Consider the following 19,908-nt stretch of genomic DNA (forward strand, 5'->3'; position numbering starts at 1 on the left):
TTAAAATTAAAAGAAGTTTGATCCATTTTTCCTTTTGGATGTAAATTTGTTGTGTCAGGAACCTATTATGCACGTACTTTGACAGGCAAATAGTGTTATGTCCTGGTTTGATCTAATGAGCAAGCCTTGATCCTTCAGTACTGAATATATGCTTACAGGGTAGAATTATTGTACCTTTAGGGATAGACTAAGCATTTGAATAAATGACGCGATAATTCACCCTACCCCCTAGAGAGTGTTGAATTCTCTTAAAACAGTACTAATTGGTGCCTCTCACTACATGGCAGTAAGACCTGTTCCAATTGTACCAGCTCAGTGTTTCTCACTTTAAAAAATGGCTTGTACTTTCTACCTGTACCCTTCATTTAGCTTGTTTCGGGGACACTGGTTTTTAAGAGAGCCACCTGATGAGAGTTTCGAATGTGTGCAGGCTCAAGGGATATTTCATGGCTGGTGACGGTGGAGTGCAGAGCGGTGTTTCTCACGGGGTCCTGGGCTGGTGGCTGCATTGCCACTTGGAGCCTGTGGATGCCTAAGCCCCACTTTAGACCTACTGAGTCAGAATGTTGAGAAGCCGAGACCTTGTCGTCATCTTTCACAGAGAAAATCTTGGTGTGTTCTAGTGCACACAAACAAGGTGTAAACCAGGTGGCCGAGAGGGTCTCATTGATGAAATTGGGTTTGAGTCAGGCGCCTTCAGAGGCTTTAATCTACAAGTTTTCCTCGTTCACTAACGATTCGTCATAATGACTTAGTTAAAGGATGTAAATTGATGAAATTAAATTGCAACAGCTAAAAATTATTAAAATAGTACCGTGTATTTGACTTTGACAGTGATCAGAGCTTATTAGCTTGACATTTGGTAGTGGGTGCCATGTAACTAATGACATGAATGGACAGATCCTTTGCTTCCTGCCGGTTGCAGTGTGCTATCCAATGAAAGAAAATAGAAAATTTGCTAAAAGTCTTGGGCTACAGCTTGGATTCTTCTTCTTTGTCTTCTTCTTCTTCTTTTTTTAAGTGTATGTGGACCTTGGGTTTTTATGTTGCTTTGTATTCTATAGTTTAACTGGTCTTGTTTATTTCTTTGTAAACTAAGTTGGCTGGGGACGGGCCCCTTGATATTTGCAGCATTTCATACAGTGCTCTGCAAGCTCTAGATCTATTTTTGACAGCATGTATGGTCTTCAGTAAAGGTTTTGATGCCTTGCTTAAATGTGAATGTAGAGACCTATGTTCTGTATTTCTACCTTTTCTTTCTTCAAAAGAACATAGGATCCAAAAAAAACCCCAAAAAACAAAAAACAAAACTATAAAGACCTTTTCTCTTTCAGTTCCAGAGTGATCCTCTTGACCATTCATCCTAGGAATTGTCATTACAAAAAACATTCCTCCCTATCTATATGAGGTGTTCCTTACTTTTTTAGGAGAAAGTAGAATTAGTCAACTGAGCAACATAGGAACACAGGAAGAAAGGTGAGTTTTTTTGGCTTGGGAAAGGAGCCCTGACGTGCTTTAATACCACACCTGAACCATTTGCCAATGGTTCTGCATACAGAACTGTTTTTGAAATTATTGCCCATTTGATTTATCCCATTGCCATAAAGCATAAATAACACCTATGCAATCATAGACCAGGTAATGTAACTAAAGATCACAAAATCACATTTAGGTATGAATGTTTTAGTAGGTCTAAAACTGTATGCTTTTCAATTTCTGTGTATGTGTGTGGAGGTACAAATACAAAAGTTGCTATTAGGTTACTTTTAAAGTGGTCACATCTGCTTCCATTGAATGTTTCCATTCCCTTCTTGGTATGGGTATCAGCAAATGCTACTTGTGAGGTGGATTGATGGGTGCAGTTCCTACTTCCCCCAAGCAGAAGCCAGAGTAAAAAGCATTGCTGATAGCTATCAAACAAACAACTACATTTTTTTAAGTGTCTTGGCTAACCAGACATAAACAGTACCTTCGAGTAGCAGTAAAAAGGCTGTAACTTTTTATAATAAAGTTCTTTCTTTTTTAAATTAAGGATGTCACCCTTGTAGTTTTAGATCTACTACAAAAAGGCCGAAACCCCATAGAATTACCTGAGGGTTTTATGTCTATTCTTTCCTTTCTCCTGCCCGTTGGACTTTTTAGGAGTCTGTGATCTAAACATCGACATAATGTCCACTTCATAGAAAACTTGACTTTGCAAATATCTTACAAAAAGGTACCACTTGATAAAACTGTACATTTTTAAAAATAAGCCATGTCTATTTTTCCTTTGGGTCATGTTTGAAGTCGACTGGGATTGGATATTTCAGTTTTTAGGGAAAATTACTCATGTATAGATCTATTTAAATTTTTGAATGCTGATTCATATTGCATGCATATAAACAAATAGCTATGCAATTTCTCTTTTTTTGAAAGCTAAATCTTGAAATGACACTTATTCTGGTTTCCCTGTTTTGGAATAGGAACCAAAGTTTTTGGATTGGTTTTCCAGCTCTTTACTCTGTTAGTCACTACCTGCGGTCCTGTTGAGTGTCCTTGAATTTGCCATCACTTCCTGCCCTACTGGCTTCTCTGGGTCTTGGTATGGATGGTGGGGAGAATTGATAGGCAGGTGCTTTCCAGAGAAGGAACTTGTTGGCCTTGGCCTTGTTTTGACCTTGGCTTCTTGTTTTTTCTCTAAGACTGTTGTTAAACCTTGGCTTCTTGTTTTTTCTCTAAGACTGTTGTTAAACTTCCTGCACTTGGATCCCTTTGAGTTTTCTTACCCCTGCATTATAATTCTGTCATAATTCATCACATGTTCTTTTTTGTAGAATATTGTTCATAATATAGCTAGTAACTGGTCATGCCTATGTGCTTACATAGTTTTGAAAAAACTAAAGCATTGAACAAATGGAGTCCTTTTAAAAGCTAGATTCTTTAAGTTTTTATTTGAGAGAGAGCGAGCGAGCGTGAGCACATGAGCAGGGAGTCCAATGGGGCTCGATCCCAGGACCCTGGGATCATGACCTCAGCTGAAGGCATTCGCTTAACCAACTGAGCCACCCAGATGCCACTAAAGCTAGATTCTCAGTGAGATGGTTTCACCATCTAAAGAAGTTTTGACCAAAAAAATTGATCTTACGCATCTTTCTTCTACATAAGGGTGACTGTTATATTCTGAGTTGCGAGTTCAACTCTAACTGAAAGGGCTATGTAGCTTTAGACCTTCGAAGTTTTACAAAAAATGTTGTTTCTGGGTATTTACATGTTCTATGTTTTGCATCCTGTAACCTCCACTACCCACTTTTCCTGTTTGGTATTGTGCTTTCTGTATCTTTTCTGCAGTCTTTAGATCATGAATCTTCCTTGGGCTCTACTCTAGTTTTTAAAAATTGTTTCTTTCCATTCCCTCGCAGTTGCTTTTATGGCATTTTCCTCGGGCAACTCGAACTGGTATTTGGGACTATTTCACTGAGGAAGGTGTTTTCTTTTTACCATAGTGTACTTCTCTAAACAGGATTCCAGCCTTATCCTTTTTCTGTGGCCTGACTTTTTAAGCATTAGGTCACCTAGAATGCCATTGTCTTGGTAATCGGCTGTCGTCCTCTCCTCTTGTGAGAGGAATGCAGAACGACCCCTTTCAGGTGCGATGCCCGATGCCCATTATGATTGGGGTGGTATCTCTGGCAGAAGAATAGAGATGTGTTAACCATGGGCAGTGGGCTGGAAATCTCTGTTGGCAGGAAACTGGCGCATACAGCAGGCAGTTAGAGGGAGGGGCACCCCACACAGTCTTTCTACTGCTCCTTTTCCTGTGAACTTGAGAGCCATGTAGACTGGTGTCTAATTGTAGTAATGGCCTCTGGGAGGAGACTGTGACCCTAAGTACCTCAGAAATCTTAATAGTTCTTCCCAGGGGTATATCCACTCTTAAGGACTTCTGTGCTTGTTATTTTCAAGGACTGAAGGTAATATTGAAGACAACTTCTAGCCCAGAATTAAATACCAGTTAATTCAGTACTCTCCTTTTTCCCCAGTTGAACAGAACATTTAGGCTAGAACCTAGTGGTGTGGCTATTAAATGTGGTGGGTTAGTTACTCAGCTTTGGTTATACACAAAGCTTTCTCTGGGCCCCTCCAGTTACTGTATTCCTTGCCCTAGAGGAAGGAACGTCTTGGTCAAAGAGCAAGAGAATCTGGGATAGTGATTTGTTCTGTACAATTTTTTAATCTGTATCATCCCTCAGGTAGATTGATGAGCATAAATATGTATTCCAGTATACAAATATGAATGACAAATTTCATCCCATCTGCATTGAATTCAGTGCCACTCAGGCTGTTAGATGATGAATGCTAACACATGTTCTTTTATACTTCTAAAATAGGATCTATTTAGGAATGCACTTGACCCTTTCTCTGCCCTTTTAAATGGTCTAATGCTACTGAATAAGACAAGGAAGCATTGGAAATTGATTCCGGCTCCTTGAATACAAAATCTTGCCTGACTCCGGAATTTATAAAACTTAGATTTCTGGTTGTCTTTTTTTCCTCTAAATACTTTTTTCTTTTGAACACCACTTTGTAAGAAACTAATTTATTCACTTTGTAAAGTGGCCTTATGTTTGTCTAGCAGGGAAATCAGCAAAAGGGTTCTCAAAGAAGCTAGCAATGAAATTGAAAAGTGTCTACTGTCACCACTGGTGATAAATCAAACTGATGTTAAAGATGCAAATAGTCATTCCAGTACTCTCTTCGTTACTAGAATTGTTTAAGTTAATTAAGCCAGCAAAGTACTTCATTATCTACTATGCTGCATGCTAATGGTAGATTTAAAGTTTCACTGTCTTGTAGTTCAGATTTTTTTTCATGTTTTAAATCTCCCTATCCATTGTGTTCTAAGTCCATATACTTAATGGTAACAAATATTGTTAATCAGGAATATATATTTGTTGTAGCACAGGTTTCTAGTTTATCAGGTTTGCAAGTCCAAGAAATCTTGAGAAACGTTTGAAACTACGCTATTCAGGGTACCTTTTGTCCATCTTCTTGAGAAGGTGATTAAAGCAATATATAATTCATTTTTATTGGACTGTCAGGAATTTAATTACATTCAACTTAGCATTGTAGAATTTTTAAACGTATTCTATTAACGAAAATAAAAAAAAGCTGTTATAAATTACTGATATGATTGGTTTCTTTCATTTGCAGCATTTAAATATTAAGACACTGACGGATGATATGGTAAGGTTATGCCCAACATTTCTTCCATTGTGAATCTTAACTAACCATGTAATGCGGATGCCATGCTATGCTAACACCTTTGAAACTGCTTAAAAACCTGCATGTTTTGGAAATATGCTGTTTTTTATAGTGCCAAAGTAAGAGGCAGAACGGATTAAAAAAAATACATGACATTTTTTGCTTTTAAGTAGTAAAAGGAACTAGTTGATATGTTAATTTAAAAAATTTGTTTAATTACAAATTGTTAGTCAACTTTGAATCATTCAAATCAGCTCTCATTCTTTGGGGATGATTCGCGCACTTCAGAAAGAGGTTAAAAAATAGCTAAAGATATTTAGCGTTTTGAAATATGTAGTTGCTAATTAAAGTAAACCAGACTAAAATCTCATGCATGTATTTAAAAAAAATATTGTTCAAAAACAAGAGAACCTTCCTATTTGTTCTGCCTATTGTTGCTTATCAGTAATGAACACTTTATAGCACCGTTACAGATTTCTTGTTTATTCGAGTACATGTTTTTGAGAAATAGATTTTTGAATGTAACTCATGGCTAATGATAAGGGATAATAAGAAGAGCAACAAGGTCCACCCAAATAATAATATAAAAAAAAAAAAAGTCAGCATGGTGGGACAAAGCGCAGTGCCCTGTTGACCTGGTTTTGAATTTGAATTCAGCTTTAATATGAAACAGGGTGCTTAGAACACAGTAAGCTCTCAAAAAAAATGTTTGGCACCTATGTGATCCAAAGGACTATCTTGGGTACTTGGATAAAGTGGACATGTGGAGTTGAATGAGATCTAGATCTTGACATGCAAGATGGAAGAAATTCAATTAGAATATTCTGTTTTATTTCTCTGGGTAAGATCTAAGCAAAGAAGGTTGATGTAAGCTTTTCTGGATAATGTTTTTCATATAACAGCATTTAGAAAGTTGTAGTGATATGGAATGCTTACATAGAGGACATGTAATTTCTTACCTCGTAAGGTAGATGTTGTCCTCATCTTGGCCCTCAGTTATACGGAGGGTCAGGTAGGTTAAGTAAGCAGTTTGCCCAAGTATGTGCAGCTGGCCAGGGGTGCAGCTATGGCTTGAATCTTGTTCCACAAAGCTCCAAAACCCTATGCTTACTGTGCTGACTTAGCCTTCAAATGGCTGCTTAGGACTGATAATAAAACCACCTGCAATTTTTGGTTCGAACATCCATGAGAATATACAATGATAGAATTGTAAGAGCCTTCTTAAAATACAGTTCATCTAGCATATAGTTCACCCATGTGAAGTGTACAACTGAATAGTTTTTGGTGTATTCAGAGTTGTACAGGCATCGCCACAATCAAATTTTAGAACATTTCCACCACCCAAAGAGAAGCCTCCTACTTATAAGCAGTCACTCATCCCCAACTCCGTCAGCCCGAGGCAGTGGCCAGGCTACATAATCTAGAGACTGCCACTTCTGGACATTTCCCATGAATGGAGTCATGATACGTGAAAGCATTCAGTCACAAAAGACCGCTTTGCATAATGTTTTCAAGGGTTATCCACGTTGTAGCTTGTATTGCTACTTTGTTCCTTTCTATAGCTGAATGCTATTCTAGGACAGGTGAGATTTGTTCATATTTTATGGCCACTAAGCATTTTTTTCCTCTCTCCATTTAGCTGCTGCTCTTACCCTCGTTAGGATTGACCTTGTACATTGCCAACCCACAGCCTCTACTCTAAGTTCTAGAAACAGTCCTGTTTCTTTTCTAGAGTGGCCCCAGCAGGTCATTCTGGAAGCCGCCTTGCTCTGATCTTATGTTAATAAATGGGCTCCTCCTCAGTGAAGACTGTAGTTTTCTCTCTCCCTTTTGCCTCCATCCCTGCTCTCCCCTCATCCTTGTAACCCGACTTGGGAAGGTCAGAACTTTTGCGAAGTTACCATAGTGTCTTGTGTGGTATTTTAATCAAAGCAGTATATCACTTTATGATCTTATCAGTTTAAACATCTTCAAGGAAGAAGTGGTATTTTAATTCCAGATATGCTGTCTGGTACATGGTAAGCATTTTCATTAGTTTTTCATTGAAAGAATAAAAGAGTGAATCCCTGTTTTTGATTACTTGCCTAGTATTGTGGTTTCCTTGGACATGGGGATAGCTTGGTCCTGGTTAGGCTTTCCAGAAATGGACACTTGCCTTTGTACAGGGTAAAGAAGCTTTAAAAACAAAACAAAAACAAAAAACAGCTTTGGTAAGAGCTTGCTGTCAGACTTTTGACCACCTGCCTGGATCCCTGATGGTTGCCTTGTCCCTGCTTTTATCTTCAGTGTGCCTACAAATGTTTCTTCTAGATTCCTCCTTAACCTTTTCCCTCTTGACCAGCTGACTGGTCTCCCCCGCTCCGACTGCTCACTTCTGCTCTTGTACTTTAGCCTGGCTCTTGAGTAGGCTGGGGCTCTTGAGTAGGGAAGGATCAAGCAGGCGGCTGGATGCTTTGCTGTAGAGCATAGAGAAGAAGCCTGGCTCTGCTGAATAAGAAGCTCTGAAAAGCAAACCTTACTCATTGATTGAGGCACTGTGGAAAGGGCATTGGATGAGGAATCCGGAAACTCTTGTGGAAAGACCGAACTTCACCTCTTAGCTCTTTGACCTTGGCAAATCAATTAACTTGATTGTTCACTTATTTGTAAAGCAGGACTAATTATACCTTCTCTACTTTCCTCATAGAGTTCCGAGTTTGGCTTAAGCTGAAATGTGTTGAATGGCTGCATTCATTTTTGTCCCTTTTACACCCCTCTAAAAATATTTTCCAATGTATAGACAGTGGGGTGATGTGATGCATCTGTAGTTGAGCCTTATACACTGTGTCACAGACCAGTGTACAACTTGGAGGAAAGGAGGTAAGGGTAGCTGGTTATCTTAGAGCCTCCGTAAAGTGTTTCTGGGGAGTTAGAGCTCAGGGAAGCATTTGCCGTGGAAGCTTTAGTGTGTGCTGCCAATGTTTTTTAATTAAAGTGGCTGCCCCACATACATGTTGCATGTGTATTCTTGATTTAGAACTTTTTAAGAAAGATTTTATTTGACAGAGAGGGAGAGGGCACAAGCAGGGGGAGAGGCAGGCAGAGGGAGAGGGAGAAGGAGAAGCAGATTCCTCGCTAAGCGAGGAGCCTGATGCAGTACTGGATCCCAGGACCCTGAGATCATGACCTGAGCTGAAGGCAGACGCTTAACTGAGCCATCTAGGTGCCCCAATTTAGAACTCTTTAATGTGAGAATAGCGTGTTTTGGGCAGAACTTGAGAGAAGGTGCATAAGAATGGTGTCACCTATAGTCACATGTTTGAATGAGTATTTTAGAAACATTAAGTTGAAACATTCTGGGAAGCCTTAATGTTAAAAATCCATCTCTTTTTAATTTGTTGTGATGAAGGCCTACAAAAATATTTCACGTTTCAAGTTATTTCTTGAGTTACAGTCAGGATTTCATAGAACACTGTCCGGTTGTGGGAAGAAAGTCCTGCTCTGGTGTGGAGATCCCTGGGCAGAGTTCATATACTTGAAACCATGTTCTTTCTACAAATATTTGAGCATTCACGATGTATAGAGAGCAATGCAAGGTGAAAAGGTCGTTTAGTTTACAACCATCCATTGTCTCTATCTGGGTTGAAAAGAACTCTTTCCGTGAAGAGACAAAAGGATTGAGACAAGGACAGTGAAGGGAGCCCAGTTTGGAAAGGTAAACAGAAAGCAACTGAACATGGGCGACACGATGTTGAATTCTCCATCAGTGTGTCCGCGGAGTGTTTTTGTGGTCTAGAAGTTGTTTTAACTTGCTTACTGTCCCTCACAACCATTTGTTTAAAGTGTGGGGCTCCTGCTGATTGTCTTGTCTTTTATCCCTCCTGCAGCCCCTATTACTATCATAATCTCTGGTGTGGCCTGCAGTAATTTACAAACTTTCTTGGCCAGGACCTACAGTAAGAAGTACCCTTCATTTTGTAGCCCAGCACACATACACATATAAATTCTCCCACAACTGAAACAATTTTATAAACAATTATTTAATGTTTCTGAGCATTGCGAACTCTGATCTTTTCCACTCTTTTCTATTGCATTTTTACTCCTCTCCATTCCATTAAAAAAAAAAAAAAAGTTACGGGTGCAGATCAGATCCACTGCATTGATTTCTTGTCCCACACATGGCTCACAACCGTAGCTTGAAAATGGACATTGGCTTAGACAGCAACCAGAAGAGGTCCTCCGGTCTCTCCAAGTGTCTGCTCTTCACTTAATGACCTGTGGTTGAAAGTGGAAGTCTGGGTTCAGGTGCTATTTCTGCCACTTACTAGCAGTGTGAATGCGCAGGACTCATTTAGCTGTGGAGCCTTGGTATCCCTGGTGATCGAGCTTTTTAAGGGAGAAACACTGCCAACATGCTTGGTGAACTATGCATTCACTGTACTAGTGGTATAAGTAGGAATATGCCTTTTTTTTTTTTTTTTTTTTTGAAAGGGGAAGGATTTACTTAGAACATAATGCACCAATTTTATGGGTGTAACCTGATGAATTTTGACAAATATATGCAATCATGTATAGACAATGATTATGATAGAAAAGCTTTCCATCACCCTCAAAAGATTCCCTTTGTGCTCTTTATGGTCAATCCTTCCTGCCCTCCCCTAACCCCCTGCCCATTTTGGTTCTTGGGAATCATGAGTCAACTTACTGCACTACACAATTCAGTTTGTAGGTTTCATATAAATGGAGTGTCTGGCTTCTTTTACTTAGCATAACGCTTTTGAGACCCCTCTTGTGCTTTGGTGTATCAGAAATTTGTTCTTTTTATTACTGAATAGTATTCCATTGTTTGGTCATACTACAGTTTCTATATTCAGTAGTTTGGGTTTCTAGTTTTTGGGGACTAAGTAAAGCTGTGAACATTTGGGTATAGTTCTTGTGGACCGGTTTTCATTTTGGAAGGGGAATCAGGTGGTAACTATGACTAACTGTGTAAGAAAATTGACAAATTGTTTTCCCTAATGACTAATGATGTTGAGCATCTTTTACTGTGCTTATTTGCTATTCCTATCTTGTAATGTCTATCACAAGATACAGGGCCATTCAAATCATTCTTGAGTGGGCTTTGGGCTTTCAAGGAATTTTTTCATATCTGTATTTTGAATTCGGTTTTTGTGATATTGCCGTATCCTTTTATATATAGTATCTTTATTGATTTTTTTTTTTCCCCTTTCTAATCCTGATTAGTAACTCGTCTTCTATCTGCCCCCCCCCCCTGCTGCTTAGTCTGGGTAGAGATTTGTCAATTTTATTGATCTCAGAAAAACAGTTTTAGGTTTCATTAATTTCTGGATGATAACTTTGCTTTTATCTTTCCTTTTGCCTTAATCTTTTTATGGTTTCTTAAAGTAGAAACTTACATAATTGATTTGAGGCTTTTGCTTCCTAATATAAAAAAATTACACTATAAATTTTCCTCTGAGAGCTACTTTAGCTGTATCATTTTCTGAATATTCAAAATATCTTCTAATTTCCTGTTGATTTCTTTTTTAACCCATTGGTTTAGATCTGTGTTTAACTTTTAAATATTTGGCTTTTCCTGATCATTCTGTTACTGACTTAAAACTTAATTCTCTTGTGGCCAGGGACCATAGTTTGTGTGACTTCAATCATTTTCAGTTTTGAGTCCTCTCTTTCCAGAATGTGACCTGTGTGAATGTTATGTGTGCATTCTGCTTGTTTTAGAATTAGTCTGTAAGTCCTATTGGTTGACTGTTTATATATTCTGCATTTTTCTGTTCACTTGTTCTAATAATTGAGAGGGAAGAGGGAAGTTTCCAACTATAATTTTGGATTTTTATTTCTCTTTTCAGTTCTATAAGTTTTGCTCCATATATTTTAAAGCTCTGCAATTAAGGGCATATACACTTGGGATTGCAGTAAATCTTTAATCATTATGAAATGACTACTTTTATCCCCAGTAATATTCATTAAATAATAGTCTTTGGAAATTTACTAGATTTATTGGCTATACTTGACATGGTTATTCCCTTCCTCTTTGGACAAATATTTCTTGTTTTTAGGGACACAAACTTTATTGATTTTTTTGTATCCCTATGATCTTTTTGTATTTTGTGTGGTTGTCCCCTGCCTGTCTTAAACTATTTATCAGGTTTCTTTCCTTTAGCCACTGCTCTCCTCTGTGTATAGTACTGGACTGGGGTGATCCCCTTAGTCCATGTCTTTGTCTATGACCTTTAAGTTGAGACCTATTACCGCATTGGCCTACTGAATACCTTTTGTATGGATGTCTCATCGGTACTTGAAACTCTACATGCCCCAAATGAAACCTTTGACTTTCTTTCCTCTTAAGCTTGTTTCTGTTGCTATATTCTCATAGAAGGTAGCTTCTTGATGATGATTTTTTGAATCTATATCCTTTTCTCTGTTCCTTCTATCAGAGCACAAGGCTCCCTCTCTCTTGTCAGGATTTTCAAGAAACTTTGTTGCTCCTTAAAAAGTCAGCTTCCTGCACACCAGGCTGACCCATCTAAATTATATATCTGACTGTATTTTACCTCATTTGAAACTGCTTAGGTGTGCCTGTTATCTGTAAGTCAAGCCTGAGCTCTTTAATATGACCTATAAGGCCTTTATGGTAGGACCCTGCCTCTCTAACTTGATAGGCATTTCTTAGTCAACATAAAGACCCTCTAATTGTTAGCTTTATGCTAAGTAGTGTTCCAAATGTTAGCTTTGTAAATACTTAATGCCCCATTAGAAGCTTGTGAAAATTACTGTTCCCATTTTGAAAAATGGCAAAACTGAGCAAGAGAGATTTAATAACTTGTTCAATGTCATGGGGGCGGTGAGAAAAGACTATGACAGACTGATCCCAGAGAACATGGTCTTTACCAAAAGAGTTATAAATACTATTCCTTTCTCCACTGAGAGTGCCAGTATAAAATCTCAAAGTATATTTTCTTGTTTTCTGCTTTTCCCCCTTGAAGCCACTTATATGAGACTTCTGACCTTTAAATTGATAAGGAAAAACTGTATCCTAGTCATTGATCTTAATTCTGAGAATTACAATTGTAAAAATATTCTAAGAAGTTTTCTGTAATTAGAAATGAGTTATTTATAGTATTTCCAGTAAACAAAACTGAGAGACCTTTGTGTGTGAATGAGAGATGTCAATGAGTAAAGGATATGAATCTTTTTTTTTTCCTTTTTTTTTAATTGTAAAAGACATGGGAAAACTGTGTATGGAAAACCACTTCACGGATCTAGTAATGGCCCCAGATATAAGTAGGGGCTTTTCTGGTTCCCCTCAAATTTCCCTTTTCTGGTTCTCCTCAAATTGAGCTATTGAAGGTAACACCTGGGTGTGGGTTCTGATGAGTGCTTTGAGAGGCTTTCATTGTTCTCTGTGGGCCTTGTGACTATCTCGATATAACAGCTACCAGATGACTCCAGCATGTTCCTAACTAAGTGTGTTATGTGAGTGTGATCTGCTCAAAGAAGATTTGCCCAGATGAATATGCTTAACAGGACTGTGTTTGGCCTACCTGCAGGCTATTCTTGGATCTCCCTAGATGTGACCTCCCTTGTGGGATAAATGCTAAATTGGACATTGTACTTATGAAAGAAAATAATCATTTTATCTGATTATGTGCCTCACTTGCAACTCACTTAACATAAATCATCAACTTTAAAAAAAGAGCTTAACTTAAAAGAATTACTTAAATTTTCTTTATTGGCCTAATGGGACATAAAAGTTTCTGTACTATAATTTAAGTTCATTTTGCATTTTTATGAACTTCTATTTTCCTTGGTAGGTTTAAAAACCATGAATAACAATGCAGAGAGTGTGGTATTTTCCAGTTTTTCTTTGAAATGATATATTCAAAAGAAACTTTTCTGTGTAAAGTAGATAAACCAGCATGGCCTAGGACAATTGAATGTATGTGGTAAAATACATCAAATAAGTTCTATAAGCTTAAATTATTCACTAAGTCAGGTGAGCCTTTCTGAGCCCATTAATATGAGTTAATTAGAGCTTCCTGTACTTAGGTTTTCAGTAGTAACACTTAAGTACTGTCTTAGAATCTTTAAATATTTATGGGATAGTTTAGAGAGCTCCTACTCAAATCAGTAGAAACTTGGGAATAAGATCAAGAGCTCTCAGAGTTGAATATACTAAGATGTAGTGGGTGTGCAGACTCATTTATTCATCCTTTTCTCCCTTCATTCATTAAGCATTAGAGTGGTTAGTACTGTTATAGGAATACAAAGATAAATATGATTGTCTCTGCCTCTGGGAACAGTGGGAAAGCAGATGTGTATGCAGTTTACAGTTTATAGGTATACAGTAATACTGTTCCAGGCCCATTGCACTGTATTTAGTGTTCACTGGAAGTGTAATGTCAGCTTTGATGTTGGGAGAAGACTTGGTAGAGAAGGTGACTTTTCAGCTACTTCTGAAGCACAATTTGGAATCTAAGCTGGCAGGAGTTGTAGTAATTTTTTACCCTGATAATTTTACTTCTTGGATACTAACTGAATGGATTCCTAGTGGAAATGTTGGGTTGGCAAATAGAAAGCAATTGTTGATGTTTTCAGGAAATTTTGTTTATCGGTATTACTCATCTATGTCTTCTAAAAAGTGTAATATTTATCTACAGAGCTAGTTTATATTTCCTTTTATGTATATAGTATTTGCATATAAGAAATTAGAATTGTACTTAAAGATGTGAGTAGGTGTAACTTAGGGATTGTTTTGATATTCTTTTTAAGTGACTTTTTTCCTTTGAGTGGATATTTTTCTTCTCAAGTGGTATTGCATTACAGAAGTCAAGGTTGTGTTCAGTCTAGGGGACTAATACTCAAACGATCAGTGTTGGGAAGAGTCTAGGTTATTCTCAGTATATAAAACCATAACACTTGGAGTTCTTCTTGATATTGTTGGGAAGGAATTGGCAAAGCAAGAAGCAATGGCTTGTATCCCAGACATGGAAGATAGAAAGCTATTTATTATTCACTTAACAAAAACGAATAGAACACCCATTATATGCTTGGATGATGTGGAATTCTAGGAGTAGGTCCAGTAGTGAATAAAATAGTAATTCTGTTCTTATACCCTGGTTGAGTAAACATATGATAGAGGTAGTTTCAGAATAGTGTTGTTACTACCTAATGGCAGGCACCAGACTTGTGGGCATCTTGCCCAGTCTTGAGTCAGGAAGGCTCCTACCTAAGATAGTTAACTGAGAGCTGAAGATGGAGTTGAAATGAACCAGATTAAGGGGATGGGATAGGAGTTGTGGTTGTGGATAGGTTTTAGGCACGGGGAACAACATGCACTTTTAAGAGACTCTGGCTTTTTCATTACATCTGGATCCTACAACGTAAGAGGGCTGGAATGGTGAAGAGATTGGAGTGAAAGTGCAGTTTGGATCAAGCCGGACCTTCTTGAGCCATGGGAAAATTGGAATGTCCTTCTCTGAATAATGGGGATGCAAAGGTTGAAAGGTTTTAAGCATAGGAGTGAGGGGCAGGATTGGATTTACATTTCAGTAAGATCAAAATGATGTCAATATAGAGAGTAGCTCAGAGTGTTTGGGTGTAGAGGGACAGAGCAGACTTAGAGGTAAGTGAGGAGGCTGTGGCTGTTGTCCAGGTGTCCAGAAGCAGGACAGTGGCAGTAGGGACAGAGAGAAGATGATTTAAGAAGAGTCGGTCTGTATGGTTTCATGATTTGTTTCCTTATTATACAATTCAGATGATTTTCTGTTGATCTAAGTCAAAATCAGAAGTCATAGCTCATCCATATCAGCACCTAGATGCCTCTCTAACCATTCAGGTCCATTTATTCTTTTTCTCTGATATCCTCTCCCAACTCCTCTGGTCTTCTCAAGCCCTCCTACTTTGCCCGTTGGCAGTCAAAGCCTGTCTTTGAATGTTTGTTTTTCCTTCTTGCTCTAATTGAAACCTAGATGTTCTTTGAAGACTTTTCATTCCTGTTAGCATCTTCCTTCAAAAGCTTCTAGCTGTTTTTGAGCATTTCTGGTGCAGTTCTCCTGGTTGGTCTCAACTTGAGGTCTTGTAGTTTCTGCCACCAGTGCATGAAAGGCATTAGAACTTGAGTTGTTTACTTTTCCACCCTGATTTCTGTTATTCTGTTCCTACCAGGGGTTCTTAAACTGCAGGCCATGGACCACCAGGAGTCTGTAGTAAAATGCATGGTATCCTTGAACTTGAACAGAAAAAAAATTAATTTCTTTATCTTCATTAATCTTTAAGTAAAACTTAGGTTTTTTGTTTTTTTTTTTTAAATTATGAATGTAGGTGAAAACAAATTCCAAACACACACATACAGTAGGATTTGACCTGTGAATTTATTATACCACAGAAAACAGATATGTTCAAAGCACAATAGTGAATGAAGATACTTCAAAATGTGGTTTGTGTTCAACACTACGTTGAAATTAGATTTCCTATTACCCGTGTTCTATGATGAGTTCATGAAGACCTATTACTATAAAATTTTAAAATATTTTCATAATACTGTTTTTGTTATTATACCTATTTTAGGCATTTAAAAGTATCCTATGAGGAGCTCTGTATTAGTCTTCTGTTGTTATATAATTATCCTAAAGCTGAGTGGGTTAAAACAAAAATAAATATATAACATTTCAGTTTCTTGGGTCTAAAATTTGGAAGCAGCTTAGTGGGATAGTGGTGGTTTGAGGTCTTCCGTGAGATTATAAGCACGGCATTGGCTCAGGCTGCAGTCATGCTAAGTCTTGCTGGAGCTGGTGAATCCATTTATAGGGTGTTCACTTCTGACTGGGAAATTGGTGCTGGTAATTGTTGGGGACCTCCGTTTTTTCCTGTGTGGGCATCTTCACTGGCAGCTCTGCAACAGTTGGCTGTAGAAGGCATACTGCATATTGTAATTTATTTTATTTTATTTTGAAAGATTTTATTTATTTATTTGACAGAGACACAGTGAGAGAGGGAACACAAACAAGGAGAGTGGGAGAGGGAGAAGCATGCTTCCACTGAGCAGGGAGCCCTATGTGGGGCTTGATCCCAGGACTCTAGGATCATGACCCGAGCCAAAGGCAGACGCTTAATGACTGAGCCACCCAGGTGCCCCTACAATTCATTTTCAAGGAATTTTAATAACCTAGTGAGTATGCTTCTCATTGAATAAGATAACTATGAAATTTAAATGTGAATAAACTACTGTAGGTAGGTACATTTCGGTGGGGTGGGGGTTGATGATAAACTTTCTTGTCAAAGCCTCTGGCTAAGGAATATCTTAGAATTTCACTAAAACCTAAATTTAAGGGCAAGAAGGGCTATTTCTAACACTGAGGGCTATTAAAGTTAGAGTGTTATAGTGGGTGGCTTGGTGGGAATTGTTACTGAATGCTAGGATGTGGCCTCAGACTGGGATGTTTAGTTCTTCACACCTGTAAGGATGAATGCCCAATTTCCCACTGACAGAGTTCTATCTTAGTCCTTGTGATGTCACCAGCATTTCAGTTAAGACCATGGAACAGGCAAGCATGTCTTTGGACTGTCAACGTGTACCATCTTCCATAATTCTCCCATCAGCCTCACAGGATTCCCTGATGTATCCTCTTTTCAAGCCTCTTTTTGAGATTCCTTCACCCCAGAATTAATCACTTATTCCTTTCTGTTGCTAGTTTATTTGGCTTATGATTTTTTTTCTTGGGGGCATCTATGTATTTTATCTTTATTTATAGTAGCTTCTCCTGTTTTTTCCTTCAGTTGGCGAGCCTCTTCAGGGAGGGTACTGTATCTTACATATTTTATCCAGTAATTGCTCATTCACTTACACCACGTGCTAATTGATTGCTAGCTATCTGCTAGGTTCTGTGCTGTAGGCCGAACATACAGCAGTGACTGTAACAGTTTCCTGTTGCTGTGTTAACAATTACCCCAAAACTTAGTGACTTAAAACAGCAATCGTTTAGTTTCTTGCACTTTTTCTGGGGGCAGGAATTTGGTCGTTGCTTCGGTATGTGGTTTTGGCTTGGAGTCCCATGAGACTGTAATGAAGATGTTGGCTCGAGCTATATAATTCTTACTCTCTGAGGATCTAGTAGTCCTCTGTTACTATATAATAAGTCATCTGAAGGCTCAGCTGGGCTTCCAAGATGGCACACTTGCATGGCTGTTGGCAAGAGGCTTCTCGGTCTCTTTAGTTTCTTTAGCTCATTTCTTTGCCATGTGGACCTCCCCCAGGTCTTGAGTGTCTTCCTGGTGTAGTCTTTCATGATCTGGTCTTGGAAACCACACTCCATAATTTCCACGGTATCCTACTGTTTATACAAGTCAGAATTATTTGGGACCGTCTTAGAGACTGGCTACCACAGTGACTAAGACAGTTGATGGTTTGTCTAGCATGCCTCTTATATTTTAGTGGGAAAGAGACCATCAACTTTCTCAAAATAAATGAAGAAATTACATGTTTTCATAAGTCTTGTGAAAGGACACGAAAAGGGAATAAACTGTGTGTGGTGACGATGGGGAGTAAGGGATCCATTTGATAGAGTGGTCACCGAAGGCATTTCAGGCCTTAACCCAAAGCAGAAAGGTGAGAAGGAGCTTCATTTCCTACTAACATCTCGCCAGGATAGGTATTATCAAGAAAGATTTAAGTAGCTTCCTTAGCGTGACACAACAAGCAGGTGGCTGGGCAGGATCCAGAATTCAGACTCAGGAGCCCACTTTTTTTTTTTTTTTTTTTAAAGATTTTTTATTTATCTGACAGAGATCACAAGAAGGCAGAGAGGCACGCAGAGAGAGAGGAAGGGAAGCAGGCTCCCTGCTGAGCAGAGAGCCCGATGTGGGGCTCCATCCCAGGACCCTGGAATCATGACCTGAGCCGAAAGCAGAGGCTTTAACCCACTGAGCCACCCAGGCGCCCCAGGAGCCCATTTTTTAATCAGCAAGTTGGCTTGTTTAGTAATAAAGTTAATTAAAAAACCAAGCGATTTTAGCTGTTAGGTTTTTTTTCCCCCCTTCTCCTTCCTCAATTTTTTAAAAAGATTTATTTTATTTTATTTATTTATTTTTTAAAAAGATTTTATTTATTTATTTGACAAACAGAGATCACAAGTAGGCAGAGAGGCAGGCAGAGAGAGAGGAGGAAGCAGGCTCCCTGCTGAGCAGAGAGGCCGATGCGGGGCTCGATCCCAGGACCCTGGGATCATGACCTGAGCTGAAAGCAGAGGCTTTAACCCACTGAACCACCCAGGCGCCCCTAAGATTTATTTATTTTAGAGAGAGAGCACAAGCCAGGGGGAGGGACAAAAGGAGGAGGGGAAGAGAGAGAGAAAGAGAGAAGCAGACTCCTCCAGGAGCACAGAGCCCAGACCTGGATGAGGAAGTCCATCTCACCAATCCCCCTCCCCAAAGATCATGACTTGAGTAGGACACTCAATTGACTGAGCCACCCAGGTGTTTTATCTTCTTAAATATAGTACAAGTTTGCGTGAAAATTGGTAGATAATTTTAAGTAATTTTTTTCCTAGATTTCAGGTATGCATTCACACAGAGTTGACTTATAATTACAATGAACTTTTATTTGCTTAATTCTCTTGGATTGCATGAAAATAGGTACTCCCTTAGAGGTTCTAAGGAAGTAGATTTAGGATACTTTTTCAGGCTTTTCAAATTTAAAATGGCTAATAATTACAGTATCTTCCTTTTGTTTTAAATTAAAAAAAATCACTGCTGTTAGTATTTAAAACACTGTAAAAGAACTTTGTCACTATTATAGTGTTATACTATAGCTTAAAATCCAGATAGTTTTTTAGAGCCTGTTTTTGGTTTAATTAATTTTATTTAAACTGTAATTACTGATTATCAGTGTGAGATAATACTCAGTAGGGTGCTCATTTAACTTCCCGTGAAGATAAGTGATATTAATTTATAAAACTCTGTACACCCCAGACACAGCTGAAGCCATATTAATTAAGAGTGGTGTACCACCTCCAAACAGCATTAAAATAGAATTCTCTCAGTCTTCTGTGTGTTTAACCAGTTCTTCAGCAAAGGCAAGTCATTGATATAGTTTACCTCCTTGGGTTGTGTTTCTAGCTGAAGTTTAAGAGAATTCATGTAAAACGAAAAGTAGCTATGCAAGTGCACAGATTGTGAAACCTCCCAGTGAAATTGCTGAATACAAAATAACCAAATTCTAGTCAGCATAACAGGGATTCATATTGTGTATTTATGGACAAAATCATTTAAAACTTTTGCTCTTGGGTTCCATTGTGCCTTCAAGCAAATTGAGTAATTCTGTGAAAGAAAAATTAGGAGTGTTTCTCACACCCACCCTCATTTCTGTGTGGAATCACAGCATCCTTCCTTGAAACAAAAACAAACCCTCCCTCCCCCACCCCACAACTTTAGAACGTTTAAAATGATTTGATAAGTAAAGTTCATTTTGTACCTAGCTTTGTCAGTAGTGCCCAGATGATGGGAATATAGCCATAGGGTTCCGTAAGAGCATCACATACCTGGGGATGCTTTTACTCTAAGCCCGAGGTACTCAACAAATTCAATTTACTGTTCCAGCATAGGAGGATTGTATGTATTTTTCTCCTACTCCTATGGCTCTTTGTGATCATTTTTCCTACCTTGCCTTTA

The 19,908-nt window shown here is 38.4% G+C and overlaps 1 protein-coding gene across 4 annotated transcripts in view; it reads left to right on the forward strand.

Annotated features, from left to right (window-relative positions):
* Positions 1 to 19,908, forward strand: part of DIAPH3 (diaphanous related formin 3) — a gene marked incomplete at its 5' end in the record, with an annotated part of 496,633 nt that overhangs the window by 22,960 nt on the left and 453,765 nt on the right. Inside the window, one exon of one of the 4 annotated variants that reach the window (XM_080798920.1) lies at positions 5,191 to 5,223. The exons of the other annotated variants lie outside the window; for them this stretch is intronic. Within the exon in view, the coding sequence (XP_080655046.1) occupies positions 5,191 to 5,223 (33 nt within the window). The remainder of the gene's footprint in view (positions 1 to 5,190; positions 5,224 to 19,908) is intronic. 4 annotated transcript variants of the gene reach the window in all.

Source organism: Martes martes (genome assembly GCF_963455335.1).
Source record: "Martes martes genome assembly, chromosome: 3".
NCBI classification, from domain to species: Eukaryota; Metazoa; Chordata; class Mammalia; order Carnivora; family Mustelidae; genus Martes; species Martes martes.